Source organism: Sitophilus oryzae, unplaced genomic scaffold, assembly GCF_002938485.1.
Source record: "Sitophilus oryzae breed Bouriz unplaced genomic scaffold, Soryzae_2.0 scaffold_1801_pilon_pilon, whole genome shotgun sequence".
Lineage (NCBI taxonomy): Eukaryota > Metazoa > Arthropoda > Insecta > Coleoptera > Curculionidae > Sitophilus > Sitophilus oryzae.
In genome coordinates, this window is record NW_022146504.1 from 3,261,246 (window position 1) to 3,281,157 (window position 19,912).

At 31.9% G+C, this 19,912-nt stretch overlaps 1 protein-coding gene and 1 long non-coding RNA gene across 4 annotated transcripts in view; both read left to right on the forward strand.

The window, feature by feature from the left end:
* The window catches only part of LOC115882935 (lysozyme-like), a 33,587-nt gene extending 31,071 nt beyond the window's left edge, over nucleotides 1-2,516 (forward strand). For 2 of the 3 annotated variants that reach the window (XM_030901204.1, XM_030901202.1), the window contains exon 5: nucleotides 944-1,229. In XM_030901204.1, the coding sequence (XP_030757064.1) occupies nucleotides 944-1,074 (131 nt within the window). In that variant the 3' untranslated portion in view covers nucleotides 1,075-1,229. Of the gene's footprint in view, nucleotides 1-943; nucleotides 1,230-2,409 lie in introns of those variants that run through there. The other variant, XM_030901203.1, reaches the window with a different exon arrangement.
* A 5,904-nt stretch (nucleotides 2,517-8,420) lies between these two features.
* Nucleotides 8,421-9,295, forward strand: LOC115882991. Its single transcript, XR_004050305.1, has 3 exons — nucleotides 8,421-8,444; nucleotides 8,494-8,748; nucleotides 8,803-9,295. It is a non-coding gene; the product is annotated as an uncharacterized LOC115882991 (long non-coding RNA).
* The last annotated feature ends 10,617 nt before the right edge of the window (nucleotides 9,296-19,912 follow it).

The window sequence follows — 19,912 nt, forward strand, 5'->3', positions numbered from 1 at the left end:
CTCCATAGCTTCATTTACTACAGGCTCTGCCTCTTTTTATTCATAACGGAACCAGTTTTGCGAAATTTTGCTACTAACTCGCGAACAATTTTGCCATAAAGGTGTTTGTCAGGATAGCGTTCGTTGAATATGTGCGCAACCCGATACATTCATTATTATTAAAATAAAGTTCGATTATTCCCACTTTTTCTGCAAGTGAGTACACCATAATTGTTAAGAAGCTTAACGATATTGAGAAGAACTTCAACGAACAAGTCACAGAACAGCTATCTAGCAAATACCGCACCTGATCGTTCAACCTTGCGGCAAGTGAAAAAAATGCGCAAACATCTAGAAATAATAAGAGAAACCCTCAAATTGGTCGAAATAATTTATCCTTATGATTTACCCTGATATACGTTTAAATAAACTTTTCAAATTTCAATCCTTCATATTTTCTCAATGACTCCCAACGTTCCCGATTTTCAAAAACGAGACGGGGAAATATAGAGAATAGAAAGCTCTTTTCATTGCGGCGCCACTTGACCCCCCTTCCTATTTGAAAAAAGTTGGGGGATGACACCCCTTAGCTTAGAAAGTTGAAGATTTTGCAATCATTTTTGGGGCAAAAGTTGTCCCCCTCACAAACAAAATTGACGTGTTTTTGGATTTTTTGCGGAACGTTTTCGATGGGCCACCCTGTATACGAGTGCGAGTATACGAAAAAAAAATATTATTTAATTATTCCAAAAGTGTTAGGAAGTATAATTTGTGAAAATTCTAAAAATAAAAATATATAAAAAAGTAAATATTTTGATATATTTAGAAGGTCTATCTTGTATTATAATTTATTATTCTAACCTCACTAAACAAATCAGTGAAAGTGAACTTTTACTAGTAATTGCAAAAAATCACTGCTTTCTGACTTTTACTGTAATATATTTTTTCTTAATTTCTGTTCCAGATCTCATAGACGAGAATATCCAAGATGACTCTATTTGCGCCCGCAAAATCCAAAGGGAATTGGGATTCCGCGCTTGGGACGGCTGGCTTCGGAGTTGTTATGGGCGGAGGCTATCCATTCCACCTTGCTAGTGTCTGCATCACACCTATTCGATAGCATATATCTATTATACTGGTTGTAACGAAGTGATATGTGCACCAAACTTTACCACTAATCTCTAAGTAGAAGACCAAACATAATAAAACTGTTTAGGTTATAAACAAAAAATAATATACTTGTTTACTAAGCTTCATTTTGATGTTTTGTAGAAAATTTAAATTAACAACAGCAAAATAAAACACTAAATCACCACAATACACCAAAACACTTTTACTTTTAAACTGGACGCGCGTTTCGTTAACCATGTTAATATCATCAGTCATCAGCAGATGATTAAAACTGAAATAGTTTGCTGTTGTAACACCCAAAGTTCCAACCCCCAACTATAACTTGACTAGGCTAGACAGAATCCTAATTTTTATATATCATACGCTACGCAGATGATACTGTGATTAAACAGGTATAAACATAACTTAAACTCGAGTTCAAATGAATTCTGAAAAACGCTGGAATCAGCAATTCTATTTAGGTAAATTTTTCTTGCAGTATACGATTAAAATATGATAAAAAGCCCAGTTTAATCTTACCTCAATTTCAATCGTGAAATATCTAATTTTTAAACTAGGTTCAACGATAAAAATTCATTGAACAAAGTTTTAAAATCATTGTCAAACCAGAAATGTTATTTTGTTCGTATTGTTGTGGACGTAACTAATTCACAACTACTTTTCAGCTTCATTCAGAACCTCGCAATTAGTGGAATAAATTAGTGGTTTCAATTAGCGTAGAAGTTTGTTCCTTTAATTTCGATGTGAGCATTCAGAACGTCAAAATTAGTGGTAGACATTTTCAATTAGTAGAAAAAGTTGTCAAACTTTTACCTTTTCCACTAATTAAAAACTACTTCAAAATTTGCGAGAAATATCATTTTGGCCTTTGATTATCTTCCGTCAAGAGGAATTGTGGTTATAAATCAAAAGTTGATAGGTTTTATAAGCTAAATATGAGGTTTTCTCTATGGATACAACTGACTAAAGCAAGCTGTTGCTAGGATATGGCTAGGATATTCTATTAATTTTAATTCTGTTTTTTAAGCATTGTGAATGATCGTAAACCAAAAAGGATAAAGTGTAACTGAAACCACTAATTTATTCCACTAATTGCCAGGTTCTGAATGAAGCTTTAATCATAAAATTGATAAAGTTTGGTGAACGCAATCGTGCCCCTCTATAATATAACAATTTTATTGTACCGAGTGTCCTTCATTGTTATGTACTTATAGATATATATTTAATAGACCTCTTAAGATTAATTTTAAATTAACGCATAATTGTGCTGTATATGTGATTTTGTATTATACTTTACAGATCAAGTAAAAAGGGTACAGTTTTATGGACCAAAAGATTTATATAAGAAAAAGGAAAATTCTTCAAAAAAATGGAATAGGAGATAAAAATATAGTAATTCTAATATATTTTTTTTTGTTTTATTTAAAAATAAAAGTCAAAATAATACAGTTTTATTGTCTAAATTGTCCACAAACAATACCTGAATGTACCATTATGTTATTATGGCATATCATCGTGGTAGCGGAGGCTGATATAACATGTAGTAGGGGGGGGGGATGTAACATGTAGTACCTGGCGCCAGTTTCACTAGGAACCCAACACTGGCATTACATGTACCATGCCAGTGCTGGTGTACCAGTTAAACTGGGACCAGCTACTGAATACGTGTAAATCAGCCTTAAAGACAAGTTCCACATAACAGTCTCTTTTTCAAATATGTATGTATATCATAGCCAATAGAAAATGAAATACAAATAAAAATGTTACCTATACTCTGTAAATAGGCAAATTTCTCCTCCTGGAACAAATTTTCTTTAATTTGCACCACATGTGATACGTTGGGATTAAAACAGCATTACAGCTAAAATTTTCCGACATTTTCCCTTCTGTTACAGTTTCGCTGGTGTTTCAAATTCAACGAAAAAGCGGAAAAAAGAAAAACAAATCGAAAGAAAAACAAATAAACACGGCACATACAATCTTCCCTAAATGAGATGAGGCTATTAAAATTGTAATTGAAATGAAACAGAAAGGCATAGATGTACAGGGTGGGTCAAATTCGACGCTTTTAAATGGAAACACCCTTTTCTATAGGAGGTAGACAAAAACTAATATCGGTGTCTGGAGCTCAATTATTGTCAAAAACATGATGGTGAAAACCGCATATCGATATCTGTTATCGTTTAGGATTTACTGTTATGATTTACTTTCGAAAATATGCATTTTTAACAAATCGCTCTAACTTTTTTGCTATGGAAAATTTTGTGTTTTTATAAAACATTTCCAAAGCACCTTTTTACGTTAGAATTTAATGGTTTAAGTATATTTTTTTTTAAATTAAGAATTTAAAATATATCAACAGAAAATTTGATTTTTTACATGGAATACCCTGTATATTTTTAATGTATTGAAAAGAATTTAAAATTACCTTTCCAAAAATATAACACTCTTGATATTTTGCTCTATTCCTCTTCGAGATATAGAGTATATAAAAATTCGCCCGCATTAAATAAGTAGGCCTTGAACGGCACCGGCTGCAATGCAAAAAAATTCTAGCTGTGAGCATCAATTAAAAGGAAAATAATATTTGCTATGAGAGATGCAGAATTTTAAATTGTGCAATTTGAAATATTATATATTTAACCAACATCAACACATTTAAACTATATCTAATACCAATAAAAATAAATAGCAAACCAAGACATGAGATTTTGCTACAGGTGTTCGACATATCAACCGTCTTCTGTTATGGACAGATGGGGCAGTTTTTGGACATTTCTCGCGGAATTCATTAACTCAGTGAGGGTGAAAGAGAACCTCTCATAACTGCTAAGTATTTTTAATTCTTGTCTAGATTATAAGGAAGAATAAGGAACCTTCATTCTTCCATAAATATATCCATAGGATTAGATCCATGGGCACTAAATCAGGCGTCCTCGACGGCCAACGGCTGGGATCTTGGTTAGCTATCCAATTATTCTTGAAATCGGGTGCAAAAATTTGCTGATAACTTCAGCGTTCAGATGCGGTACGTCGCGTCGTCTTGCTGGAAAAATATGTGTTCGAGTTCCATTAAGAGGACATATCATCAATAAGGGGTCCAAAGCCTACTAGTTAAAAGTGGCGAACTTTTAAAAATTCTGTATTTCGAAGGGGATTATAACAAAACATCAAGTGTACTATATTTTTGGAAAGGTAATTTTAAATTCTTTCAGTTAATTAAAAATATAGAGGGTGTCCCAAATAAAAAATCAATTTTTCTGTTGATAACTCAACTAACTCGATTTTAAAAAAATTATACTTAAACCATTAAATTCTACGTAAAAAGGTGCTTTGGAAATGTTTTCATAGAAATACAAAATTTTGCATAGTAAAGAAGTTACAGCGATTTGTTAAAAATGTACATTTTTGAAAAACACCCCGTAACTCCGAAACGGTAACAGATATTGATGTGCGGTTTTCACCATCATGTTTTTGATGAACATTGAGCTCCAGACACCGATATTAGTTTTCGTCTATCTCTTATAGAAAAGGGTGTTTTCATTTAAAAGCGTCGAATTTGACCCACCCTGTACAGTGTGAAATTTTAAAAAAATACTTTAGTGTATCTTATTAACCTTTTTAAAATTAAAAATGGATGTTCTCATCACAAGGAAAAACAAAATGTTATGTGACGAAATTATTTTGACGAAATTTTGAAACATCCTGAAGAATAGAATAGCACAGTAATAAATTTAAAAACCACTTTACTATCAGGGTGTATATTTTCTTGATAGTTTATTTTCTGATTCATCCCAATTTTTTTTTGTTAGACATATTCGATTTTGACAGTAATGATCTACTGAACTTAGTATAGCATTAAAAATATGCCTTTGCTAATCAACATACCTATAAAATAATGTTTATTGTTTGTTAATGCCACTGTCATTAAAAAGTTATATTAATATTCGTTGGCAGTTCTGACAAGAATAATTTTAAGTATAAAAGTTGTAGCTGCCGTTGTTTTAATTGAACATGGTAGAGATTATCTTCTGGACTTAAAACCATCTCTACTGGAGTAACTAGCAACAAACTCTAATATGCCTTTTCATCGACAGTCGCATTAAAATAACACTAATCACTATTTCAGAGGTGTGTTGATGACCAAAAGCAATAACTATAATATTCTTTGGCAAAAGGAAAGGCATGCTTTTACTGCTATCACTGCAGATCTGTGCTGTCTTCTTCAAAGGCGAATATCTCCAAGCTTAGAGTTGTTAAAGCTTAGAGATAAATTAAAAACAAACTACACACACCGGAAAAGTCTAGGGATATTAAAATTTTATCCAGCCATCGTCAGTAATTTTATTAGTTGCATTTCTGATATAATAAAATTAAAATAAACAAATAGTTTACAGGACGTATTGGAAATAAAAATGCGAAATTTACCGAATTTTTCAAATTTACCTTGATTTTTATTGAACTCAAAAAAATACACACATTTTTTTTTATTCTAAACTGTGAATTAAAAAAAAAGATAAAATCATTTTTACTTAATAAAGGGTATGGCCTCCTCTACTGTTCATTGCAGCCCTGCATCGTCTCTCCATGCTCCTGATCAGGTTGTAGATCTCTTCTTGAGGTACAGCCTGCCACGCTGCATTCACGGCCCGAACCAGATCCTTACGAGTTTCACGAGGCATACCCATTCTCAAAATTCTTCTTTGCACCGCGTCCCATACGTGCTCGATGGGGTTGAGGTCAGGAGATTGTGCTGGCCAGGATAAGATGTTTAATTGATGAGCATTGATAAACTCACTTATCACTCTGGCTGAATGAGGCCGTGCATTGTCATGCATGAGAATTAAGTTTCTCCCAAAATCATTGGCATATGGTAACACGACAGGTTCAAGAATTAAATCACGATATGCGATTCCTGTTAGAAACCTTTAAAGAAAAACGAGATCGGTTTTTCGGCCTAACTGGACTCCTCCCCAGACCATAACTGTTCCACCTTGATAAGGGTGCACTTCCTGAACATGATACAACCGAATAAGATTTCGCGGTTCTCTCCATACCCTAAGCCTTCTCGCATCCGGATGAATTCCAAAGCGTGACTCATCCATGAAGAGAACATTGGCCAATTGTTCATTCGACCACTGAACATGATCTTGAACCCACAAATATCGTACCTCTCGATTTCCTCTCGTTAAGGGTTGAGCTCTCCAGGGGCGTCTGCTTCTTAAGTTGACCTCTCTTAATCTATTGTGAACAGTGTCAGGACTAACGGTTACATTATGTGTTTCCTGGAGAATTAAACTAAGCTCTGGTGCTGTAAGAGTCGGTCGACGTCGAGCATTTAATTGTAAAAAATGATCTTGCTGAGGGGTAGTAATGCGATGTCGCCCTGTGTGCCTTTCAGCAACATCACCACTTTTACGGTAGCGTGCACTTAATCCCGATATTACACTTTGCGTTGTATTTAATGCTCTAGCTACGTCGATTTTGCGCATTCCAGCTTCGAGCATACCCATGTCCCTTAGCATTTCGTCTCTGTTAAGATGTCTACGCTCCATAATGTCGTTTAATACTAAATAGAGTTATTTGAATGAATTCTGGCCAATTATCATAAAAACATAGCCAGTACAGGTTAAATTCAAACAATTGATGCTAGTGCTTTTTATACATTTGACAAAAAATGCACAAACACTTCTGCAAATATCCCAAATTTAGAAATAACTAGTGTGACTACTTCTTTTCAATCGAAGTAGAAAGAATCGGCCTATAAATATGTGGTTGTTTATTCAAAACATTTATTTTTAACTTTAATAAAATTATATCCCTAGATTTTTCCGGTGTGTGTATTTTGAGAAAAGATGCATCTTATTTTGTTAAACCATTCCTCAGGGTATTTCAAACTTTCGTCCAAATAACGATACTTTATTTTTCCTCGTTAATCGACAGACAAGGACTTTAATTTTTAATTTAAAAAGAGGCTAACAGTGTAATTAAAACAATAGCGACACTGAATTTATTCAATTACGGTAACAAATTAAAATTAATTTTGGCATATTTAACGCAAACTAAATGTGCTTTTATTTATTGACTAATTATTAATTTTGACAACTCAATTAAGTTAATTAGTGTTTGCTTATTTATTTAATATTATGAATTATATGTTAAATCTAGATATCAGTTTAATTTATCAATAAACTTCTACTCCTTTTAAATACCAAACTTCATTATTAAATTTTGAACTAAAAATAATTTCTGTTTATTAAAGTAACAAATTGAAATTGGGATTATATTAAAGTAACTTTCAGAATTTCTAGAATATTAGCTATTTTCCAGGAAATCGTTTCGGGAATGAAGAAAAATTATCTTTACCTTATAACCTACGCATACGAGAATCCATCACTGTCTGGAACGAACCTTTTTCCATAAAAACCGAAATTATTTTCTCATTCCCTTTTTTGACCAACACCGATCCAATAATTATATCTTTTTTGCTTTTAGAGAGAAATACGAGTAAAATATATTAGTTTCAGTTAAACCAACTAATAATATAGTTTTTAGTCGACACTAAGTAATTATTTTTTTATTGATTGGATTGATAGAGTGTATATTTGTCTTTTAATTATTCTCTATATGAAGGTTCTTCTATATTTGTATTTTGTTATTTTAAATTAATAATCCAAATACTATTAAACACTTAAGGACATATTAAAAGTAGATTCCTTAACCTTAATTGGAAACATTTAGGTACATAATGGGTTGTTAGATTAATTTTTGGTCTAGTTGCACTTAGTCGATTTTAATGGGTGAAGTTAGTTTTGGGCTTCTAAAACTGTTCTCCCATTTAACCCTTTGTAGGCATTTGGTATACTAGGTTTTCTTTAGATTAACAGCCTACAAAAAAAACATACAAAAATATTAAATATACACCTCTTCAATAAATTGAAGCACCAAATTATTAAATTAGCTTTATTGATATTAAACAAATAACGATCTAAAGTAAGTTTAATTATAGTTATTCTAGTTCCAATTTCTAGGGTTTAAAATTTGACTAAGTTTCTTAGGATACATTAAAATACGCAACCAACCGTCCTTGAACTGTCCAATCAGATCAAAGAAGTAATCGTCGTAGATCGTGCGGTATCGATGATGTTCGGTACCTGGAGAAAATTGACAATTGACAAGAGAATTGAGGATTGTTTATTATTTATTATTTTTGACTTTTTAGTTCGTTTAATTTAATAATTACTAAAACCAGCAGTTCGAAAAATATATTTAAAAATAAAAGATAAAAATCCAAAAAATTAATTATCTATTAACGTGGATTTGGACGATAATAGGTAAGAACACTAAATTTATTTCTATATTCGATATAAACTTGTTTATTAGGTTTTTAGTTTGTGATGTTTCATGTGATGATCATTTTTATGTTCATCGTCTTTGAATTGACATGAGGATATCTATGGAAAAGTAACTAATCTGAAAGTAAGCCAACATATCGTTTGTTCTTTGTGTGCTAACGAAAAGATTTTCTTTTCGCATCATGAGGAAGTATTACATCAATTAAAAAATGTTAGGAAGTTGATTACTTGTCATGGAAAAGTATACCAATGGAAATTGCTTGTAATAGAAGTAATTCTAAGGGTAAATTTTATTATAATTAGTGACCTGTCTATTTTTTATACGTAGATGTTTCAGGTTTAGAGAATAAATTGGTTGAACGCAAAATCTGGAGGAAGTACCTTTTTCCATACACAGAATATGCCCATCAAGAATACTAGTCCAAATTTGCTTTAATGGTAGACAATTATTCAATACAAATTAACTTTTAAGTGACTTAAATATTAAACAGTTTAGAATATGGTATAACAATGTAAAAAAATACTATTTTCAGGAACGATTAGGGCCCAATATATTTGAAACTCATGTTGGACGTAGTACTGAGTTGGGTAGAATATTATTCTATGTTAAGTGAGGGTCTATTATTGTACTGTATTTTAATATATACATTAGAATTGTTGGTTATTTCATATTTGTTTTATTTATTATTTTACTTACAAGTTATATAAAGTTAACACTAAAATCTACTCTGTGGTTTACTGCATGATTATATTCACATGATTTCAAGTTTTTAAATTATAAATATTATAACTGGCTTTAAAAATTCCATTAAACTGTTAAAAGTGTAATTTATTTCAAAATAAATATATATATATATATATATATATATATATATATATATATATATATATATATATATATAAGGATAGGGTACCAATATTGAAAAGGAGTAATATTGTTTATAATATTCCGTGTTTGCAATGCGATAAATGTTATATAGGCCAGACATCACAAAATCTTAAACAGAGGATTACGCAACACAAGAGTGACTGCCGTCTCGGAAAAAAGTCTTGTGCACTAGCTATTCATTTTCAGAACCAAGATCATCAATTTGATTACGACAGTGCATCTATACTGGAACAGGAAGGCAATTTCCGAAAAGAATTTTTTGGAAATGGTTCACATTAATAACAACAAAAACTCTATAAATTCAAGATCGGATATTGACAGCCTTAGTTCCATATATTGTAATTTATTAAGGGAATTATAAATCAATTAAATAAAATATCACACATACATTTAAATATAGCAGCAAAAATAAGATGGGATGCGATGCCTGCAAATATGCAGTTTACAATCTTTTATAATTTTTTCTTAGTTGTTTGTTTCTTGGAGCGTTCGCTCTTCACTAAAGCGAAAGAATTTGATATTAATACACTTCATGTTTATTTTATATACGTACGTTGTCAATGGTGGTTTGTAGATCAAAGTAGTTTATTTTACATTATTGTATGTTTTTTTTGTAAAATTTGACTCTAATTGTAAGTAGTATTTTTGTTTTGTTTTATTAATTTGTTGTAACGTATTTTAATGAAAAAACTTTTATTCCTAAGTTACAATTGTAATGACTATTGTTTTTAGCTGACGCTCCTGATGAAGACATAAATGATGTCGAAATATAGAGCTATTTAGATTAAAGTGAGTTTAATTGAAACAGACCGCTTCCCGATATTATACCACATTTATTAAATCGTACGGTCGAGAATAATTAACATATATATATATATATATATATATATATATATATATATATATATATATATATATATATATAGGTATATATTAATATCGAAAAACTTTTATTTCCTTAACACCAATTTAGTCATCACATACATATGTATAAACATTTATTTACGTTATTGCAAATGAAGACCACAGGAAAAACCAGCTTTGTTCATTTTAACTGGAGCCGAGAAAATGCAATTAAGAGTGGACTACTCTGATTTTTCTCCTGTAGGGCAAAATAACTAAGCTGTAATATCTCCTGGACTAAGCGTATTATTATTGCTTTCTTTGAGGGTGCTTCGAATAATGCTAACACTTGCCTATAAAGTTGTGTCGCTATCAATTTCTATGAAAATGTAACATATCTGGTTTTTCCCGTGTAGTCTTCAAATGATCTAAAAATTCAGCAGGAATGACCCATTATGCAGCAAACACACTGATGTTGAATCATTGGAAGCTTTTTTGTGGGCGTTTCACAAATAAAATCAAATGTCTAATCAAAAACTGAAAATGCAAAACAGTTAGTAAGCTTTATAAATACATACATATATATTTATATAAATAATCATACCTACATGTATTTATGTCGTACAATCCAACCAATATTTTAATATCCTAACCCAAGTAAATAATCAAAAATGCACTTTTTATATCAAAAGCAGTAATGTTACTAAGGGTTCCAATTAATATCCAGAATTTAAAAAAAAAACACGATTCTAATTCTTATTATTTTTCTAAATACGTACTGTCTGATAGGCAATTACAAAATATAAATCTGATGTAAATAGAAAAATATGATGTAAAAACAGGTAAAAACTCTTCGGTAAAACAACAACAAAAACTCTAACCAAAGATTTAACCGTCATACGACAAAAGCATCACGTGATTGCACAATACCTGATTGGACGGTTGGTTGCGTATTTTAATGTATTACGTTTCTTTAGGCTTAACCAATGACTAAAGAATACAAGGACATATTATACGGGCTGCAGCAGAATTTGTTACGTTAGACGCCATCATTGGAGCCTACGGATGAGTCACCACCTCGTCAACAGCAACAATTTTAGCGATTTTTAATAACTTGTTGTGTGTAGTGAACTTTGTTTAAACTTTATTACAATGGTGATGTGTTCAGCTTTCAAGTGTAAAAGCCGCAATGATAAGAAAGAGCCAGAAGTTGCGTTTCATAAGTAAATAAACAGTCCACTCCACCTTTTTAGCGTTTTCTTATTGAATTTGGTAATTATTTTTCTGATACTATATGTACTTGATATGTGCTAGTCGTTGATACTAGTTTTGTACCTTTTGTTAACATTTCAATACGTTTTCTTCGTAATTATTTAGTTTGATAGCACCGCCTACACCAGGCGTAGTTAAAACATTTATCAAAAATATAAATAGCCCTTCAAGCAGCTAAGTTAAGAAAAATATATGGCCACGACACTGTTTAGGTTAGGTTAGAAAGTATAGGTTAGGTTAGGTTGCTGGGGTTTGGGATCCTGCGCTATTCCAGTACAATAAAACACTAGTTGGCCGCTAGACACAAAACACTGAATCTTTAAAAAATCAACGCGCGTTTCGCTAACTATATTAGCATCGTCAGCAGATGATTAAAAGTAGTTCAAGTTTTAATATGTATAACAAGTTGTGCATAAATTTAAGCATACAATTATACGAAAATGTATATCATTATTAAAACATATTAAATATTATATTGCTTTAATATCGTATTAAACCTGTATAACATAGTTAACAGATATACATATTTCATAACTTACAAATTGCAGCTTTAATTTAGGAAATGGAAATTGTACATTTCGGTAATTATATTAAATAAATTGCCGCCATTATTAAATTTTAGTGCGTTATTATTGTGTAGCGCCAATGTCTATTTATTATGATGTACGTTTTCATTTAAATTTAATTAATTTAGGTTGATTAATAGGTATATGCTTATGGTAAATAGCGACGCATATAAATCCGTTAGGTACAGAAACGAACCTGAACTGTGCAATACATAATTACGTTAAAACATTTCTCCGTTAATAATTTTATAACATACGAGCATAAGTAAATTATTTTCTGTCATATTATGGAGAATTTCATTTAGATATAATGTGGCCTAAATTTAGTATAATGTCTAGTCCTTCAAAGTCCTTTATAAAAACCAATAAAAACAAATAATTTGCTTTATTTAAATAAGTTCTTTAAAAAAGTTCAAAAACAATTTTCACTAAAATAAAATGGACATTCGTCGTAGAGTTTTAAAATTTACGTGGTAATGTACTTAGTTCGTTAATTTGTGTTTGTAGTTTTCAGGACTATTGGCTATTAAGACGTTTATTTAATCATCAGCGAATATTAGATGCCTTTTAAATTTACAAAATTACGTTGAACTTCTTATTACTAATATTTTCTTTGAAATTTTGAAACTAATATAATATATTATGTGTCTTAAATTTATTACAAGTGCTTCTCATCTTGTTTTGATTAGGCTTAAATTAGTTAAAAACCGAATTTAAATATCGTCAATAAATTAATCATATTATTTAATGCTTGGTTTGTTTTGACGCTATAGACATAACAGTCAATCTTCTTCTTCTTAAAGTGCCCTCTCCATTCAGTGAAGATCGGCAACAACCATGGCAAATTCCTCTCTATTTTTCGCTCTTCTCAGCAAAGTATGTGAGTCCAGGCCTGTCCAATCTCTGATGTTCTTCAGCCAGGTGCATTGCCGTCGTCCGGGTCCGCGCTTTCCCTCAATTTTACCCTCGATGATGAGCTGGGAAGGAATTCATACTTGCTATGTCTCATGATATGGCCCAAATAGGCTGCTTTCCTCTTTTTTATTATGTCGAGGAGTTCTCAGTCCTTGTTCATTTGGTTTGGAACTCGTTCATAAACAACAATTAATTAACAGTCAATAGATATTCGAATTTACAATGTACAGCCCACCAAACCAGCAAAATCAGAATATAGCCAACTATTTCAATTGTTGAAAGATTGCGCTCTATTATATTAATTCTTTTATACAGGGTGCTACAAATTCGAGGTACGAGCATTGATATCGGTAACCGTAATAGGTACGAAGATGGTTAAATTGGGGTAAAGTTGCGCTTTAGAATGTTCACCACGATTCCATCAAAAAAGTTTCAAAAATTTCAAGGATTGCTGAGTTTGTCGCAAAAAAACGAATTTTTTTGAAAATCAATTTTATTTTTTCCTGTCAATATTTTTTTAGAAAATCAAAAAACTAATTGCACATTCTCATAGCCACTTTATTAGGGCTATCCGATAGCATTTTTAAATTTTCAAATTAGTTGAGAATTTGTGAGATACATAGGCTAAATTACTTTTTTTAAATACGGACCTGCATTTTTTATTTCAGATTTTGATAGAACTCGGTCTCCTAAGTACAATGATATGCCACACTTAATTTTTTTTTTATTTCGGACATTTGAACACAATTCGTGCCAACCCTAGACTGCACTAGTTTGGAGAATAATTTTTGGCTCGAAACGACGTTGGATACCGACATTGGCTAGAAGCCTAATTTACTACAATCTGCAACGTTGTTTAAAATCCTAATTCACAGAAATACAAAACTAATATGGCGTCTAAGTCGCGTTTTATCCTAAATTGGGATAATTATAGTAAAAATATTATTTTTATGGTTTAGTTAGAGACATATGTCAGATGGCAGTGAACGAAAACAAAACAAAAGTATTTAAGTGTGGAGGATGTTTGAAGATCATAATTATTGAAACACTTTAACCGACTCTGTAACTCGTTACCCAAGGCAAAAAAGTTAAACGCAAACAACTTTATTGATAAATGTATTGTTTTTACTTTGAAAAATACTAATGGGCCTTAAAATTAAAGGAGTTTTAAAAATTTTCTTGAATTTTTTTTTAGTAAAATGAGAATAATTTATTCGCAGTCGAAAAAATTGTTTCCGCGTGTTTTTTAGTGTCAAATATTTCAAGTTAATGTATTCAAAAAGCAGGAATTGCTATTTTAAAAACGAAACATTTTCTTATTTAACAACATGGAGGCTTGCAGTTTGTTGTTTTGGAGATTAAGATGGAGTAGTTCGAGTAGTCGCATACTGGACTAATAAAGTCGCAGTTCGGCCTTAACAGGTAGTATACTATTCGCAAGATTGCCTAATTTAGTCATCCTAGAGTCTAGCTTGTGCCGCCCTCTATAATCTAAATAAACGAGGGAGTGGATAAACTATCGGTAATATATGTCGATGTATATTTAAATTTAGTTTTATATGTACCTTTCTTATGTCCCATTTTAATTAAGTTTTTTTTTACAAAAACAAAAACAGCACTGAACTGTCTGACTGAACAGAACAATGAAGTGAAAATTTAAGATTTAAGGTTATGGTTCAATACAGTTGCAAAAAGGTAGTGACCCGACGTCCTACCAACCTAAGAATAAGGAAATCTAAACAATGTTGGAATTAGTAAAACAGACGACGTTTGCATAACGTTGGAATAGGTTCTGAAACTGACGTCGGAAAACTCTATATTGTCCAAACTCGTATTGTCAACGTAGCTACGTTGTCCGAATCACCTAAAGATCACTTAAGCAAAAAAGGTTAGAAGACAACGTTTATTCGACGTCGCAGAAGCTTCTACTTTGCTGTAGTACAAGTCCAACGTCGGCACAACGTTATAAAAACCTTTAAATTTATTTTAATACCTAAGGTAGGGAGCTAACTATTTTTTGTAACTAATCCAACGTTGTGTTTAGTAAACATGTGGTCGCAAGTCGTGAAAATGCTACTTGGGTGGTAATCCTTTCGAACATGTATGGCATTACAAACTAGTGTAAAATCGTTATTTTTGGAGCTTACTCAACCGGGTCTCACAATGCAAATTCACCTCAAATATCCCTTTAGTTGGTCATTGGCAAGCACTCTCTCATTGTACATGAAAATAACAAAACAAACATTTACTGATCTGGATAAAATTGATAGTTAAATAGTAAGACTCACCCGGGGGTACTCCGCCCCCTAGCCACTGACATCACTGACATTCTATTCAATATATCCCATTCCATATCTTCCATCTAATTCAAATATTATTCGGATCTATTGGTTAATAATCTTCAACAACTAGCTAGTGTCACCTGAAATAGTATAAGGGCTTCCCCCGGACGCAATTCTGCCGCTAAACAGGTTCGCATCCCAATCGAATAAGCTATTTGGGTGGCTCACCATCCCAACGCCGCATCGTCAATCGAGAAGACATTATGGAGACCTCAAACTATCAAGACCAACTCGAAGGCAGGACGTCACAGAGGTTTTCTTACCGTGGTCAAACGACCCCGTTGGCTTACAGTCAAACGACTTGCAACTATATTAGTCAAAAGACTCGCAACCTACATTTGTCAGCTCTGTGACAAAACACAACCAGAGCCGGCCGGCCTATCAACGACTGACTGACCCACAAAACACACACACAAGAAGAAGTGCGAGCGCCTTGCTAAATATTGGAAAGTGAAATTGACGTTTAAATTTGACACTGTTGACAAGTCTACTGCTACTAGCGCCCCCAATTTCGCTTGTAGGAATTACGGACTAAATTGTCACGCATGGCGGGAAGTTAGAAAAAATAAAAAATGTTATTTCTTCATTTATTTTTAATTATGACATACACAAAAACACAAAAAATACACCATTTTTTAAAAATATGTTTAATATCAATATCAAATATACAACAGAAATTAATTTCACCACAATAAATTAATAAAATTAAAAGAATAATGTTACAAGTAGATCAAGAGACAAAATTAATTATAACAAAACTGAAAAAAATGGCGTCATAGATGGCTTAGAAATAAAAGATATATCATAATTTTGAAAGTAAAATTATATGGGAAATGTCTTCGATCATCATTTTTAAGCCAACTGGACGATTATTTCAAACATACAAGCTGAGTTCGTTCATAGTGCTCTGAGAAATCTAGATAAACAAAGAATAATAAATTAAAAGTATTCCAGGGGAAAAGAGAGGAAAAACCTGTATCGTCTCTGATATCTGTCAGGGTATTGTTGAAAGTGTCATCTTTTTGCTCGAAGTTTTCAGGTCGATCAAAAAGATGACATTTACAACAATACTTTGCTGTAACTTTCACAAATATCAGAGAGAGTACATACAGGTATTGCCTCTCTTTTCCTCTGGGATGCTTTATATCTGTTGTTCTTTGTTTATCTATATTTCTCAGAGCATAATGCCGAACACGACTACAGTATATAATAATTTCAATATCCGAAGTGGAAAGAAAAAAGATCACCTTTCTGTTTTGTACTATGGTCCCTTTCTTCCGATGGCTCATCTCGTTGATATTTAGGAAGGATAAATAGGAAGGAAAATATAAAATTCAATTTGATTTGATGATCCTTTTCTGTCACCTAAAATCAGGAGAACGACAATGAGCATGTTAAGATGAAAAAAAAATTATCAACACTTACCTACACGTTAGTCCGAGGAGTTTTATTAAAAACCTATATATTTGCCTAAATAATTTATGTATTAAATTTGCAAAGCAAAATGCAGCGTGTAAACAAAAGAAATAAAATGGCGACAAGTCAACGTCAACGACCCGACAAGGAGAAAAGTGGTGTTCGAATAACAAATTATGGGTCACCAAAAATTGTTTTTGTCTCCTTTCAACGCACACTTTAGAAAGAAAAAGAGATGAACTGAAATACTGAAAGAACGTCAAGGTTTTATCTGTCACTCTTGTCAATAATTTATCGGTAAGGAAGATTCCTAGAAAATCGCTTGCAGTCAAGTTTTCAACCATTGCCAGTTCTCCCATAAGAAGTGTCATCCACCTGGACTGACCTGCCGCGCCCGTGCAAGCTAAGCCTCCTCTTACATCACAATTTTACCTGATCACAAATATTTACATCGCTTGCCAATGAATCATACTGTTTTCTCTAATCGACTTTCAAATAGAGTGTTTTAGCATTACTAGATAAATAAATAGAGAGTTTCTGAAGGAAAGCATATTCTTTATTAGAATAGTGAATAAATAAAAGCATTATCATAACAAACTTATTTTCCAAGTTTTACACTAGTTTGTAGAAGTTGATTTATTTATAATAACAACGATTAATATTATGCATATTATTGGATCGTACAGTGAGATTTCAAATTCATAATAAAAAAAGTTGAAAATAATATTTTTTAATTGCTGACCTGGTTATTATTATTTATTTGAATCTTTTAATTGACTCGATTTTCCTTATTCCATGTTAATTAGCGCTGATCAATATTGTTGCGATGAATATAATCAAATTAAATAATAAAAAACAGACTAGAACTTGAAATTATTTTAAATAATAATTAAATAGTTTTGTTGTTGTTAAGGTACCAAAAACAAAAAAAGTATAAAGTGTGGCATATCATTGTACTTAGGAGACCGACTTCTTTCAAAAACTGAAATAAAAAATGCAGGTACGTATTTAAAAAAATTAAGTTGGCCTCTGTATCTCACAAATTATCAGCTAATTTGAAAATCTAAAAATACTATCAGATAGTCTTAATAAAGTGGCCATGAAAATGTGCAATTAGTTTTTTGATTTTCCAAATATTAACGACAGGAAAAAATAAAATTTATTTTCAAAAAATCCGTTTTTTCCAAAAAACTCTTCATTTTTCCCCGAAAACAGTATCGTAATACAATAGCAAGTTGGTCATTGTGAGACAGATCTGGTGTAAAATCCATCACAGTTGAATAATATTTTGTGTCTTTGTGTGTTTTTGATAAGTACGATACTCGGTACGATATTATCGGTTTTGGTCGCAGCTCCCGTTGTTCAATGTGTTCACGAATGAATGGATCGAACTCTGCCAATAGCTCCAGACCCCCCATAAAATTACCATTATGTGGGACCCTCTAAATTCTAAGCCTCTTATACTCAAAAATTTTACCACTACAATTACCCGTTTTAGGACATTGTGATAATATTCTGTTTCTTTTCTTAATTACTCTTAAAGCTGCTTGTCTAAAACAGACTTATTTTCTTTTCGTGTCAACCACACTAACATTGATTTCTTATGTTCATTAGAATTTTCGTGGGTTTCTAAACAAGTTTCTATGTGTTTCCAATCAGAAATTCCGGTCGTGTATTGAGAAGAGGTTTTAAAAAAAAGTTTGCAAGGCAAACAAAAAACAGCACCAACACTGGTTGAATATATTAGCCAAGATATTTCCAGTGATTGACCATTTTTAATTTTTTTAGTGAAATGTATATTTGAAAATGCTCTGTTTTGTTCCTTGTATTTCTTTGTAGAAGCTGAATATGTGTTTTTTGATTTTGAAAGTCAGTGATTTCATGTGAGAGGATGTCATTAATAAAATCATTATTTAGCAATTCTGGCCACAAGCCCACGTCAACATATTTCTCAAACTCAAAATTAGTATTGTCTAAATTTCTTTCCGTCTCGGTGTTACCATCCTGTCGCTGAACACCAATATCGTTTGCCGTTTGATCATAGGATTGGTGGTAGTCAAGACTTTGCACATTTTTTCATCATTTGTCTTTTTGTTGGTGTTGCGATTTGCTACTCCCTTCAAATAGATCCTTTTCAGATAAGATCGTCTCTTGTCGCTTGTTGATGAATTTTCAGCGATTTCGTCGTTCGTTTTTATGTTTTGATTGGAAAAAAGTCCCAATTTTTGCACATTTTTTTCTTTCTTTTTTTCGATCTAGCTGTAATTTGCGTTTCTCAGCTCCACTTTCATACTTTCGACCAGACATTATTGTAAATTAAAACTTTGATTTTTTTCTGAAAATAAACAATGAACTTGATAGTTTTCTGATAAATAAACAGTGAACGAGATAATCGTTGCATTTGAATACGTGAATACTTTGTAATGAGTGCAGCAATTAAAAATTATGGTAGTTTTTCTTAATTTTAGATTTTTTTAAATTCATATTATCGCCTATTGTTTTTAGCGGGATCTGGGCTGCAGCCCAAACAGCCCTTAGGTAGATCCGGCCCTGCGCATGTAGAATGTAGAATGTTTATTCTAAATTCTACATCCGGAAATTACGATCACAGGCGATCGATAGAGCAGCTAACTGAAGATTTTACGTGAGACATTCAACTTTAAAACCAATACATTCTAATCAACCAAATAGGAAACATATGATTCATAATTTTAGAGTAGTTTAAAAAAATCATATCAGACTTAAGTTAAAGTCTGGTAGTCCATATCATCTTCAGAACCATTTTCTTTGAGGACTACTAGTGTCAGTTCAGTTAGCAGATCATCTTCATCAATTCTTCATCCTCAAATTAGCATCTGTATAAACATTTTCAACAACGTGTCATTTTCACGAAGCGCTGTCAATTTTAATATGTCTAAAAAAAGAACGATGCTGTCATTTGAATAGTAGTGTTTATAATATTGGCTTGAGAATTCCTTATTTTTCTTTTTCACATATAGGAAATATATACTGTGTTCCTACTTGTAAGTATTCTTAAAGATTTATTTAAGGGTCTAATATATGTGTATATCTTCCATGAGAGCTGAAAACATACATATACAAAGAGCATACGTACGTTTTCAGGTAAAGAAAAAAAATGATTTAAAATAAGACATTTGCAGTCAACTTCCGGAAAATATGTAAAAAAAAGCTTTAAAAATTTTT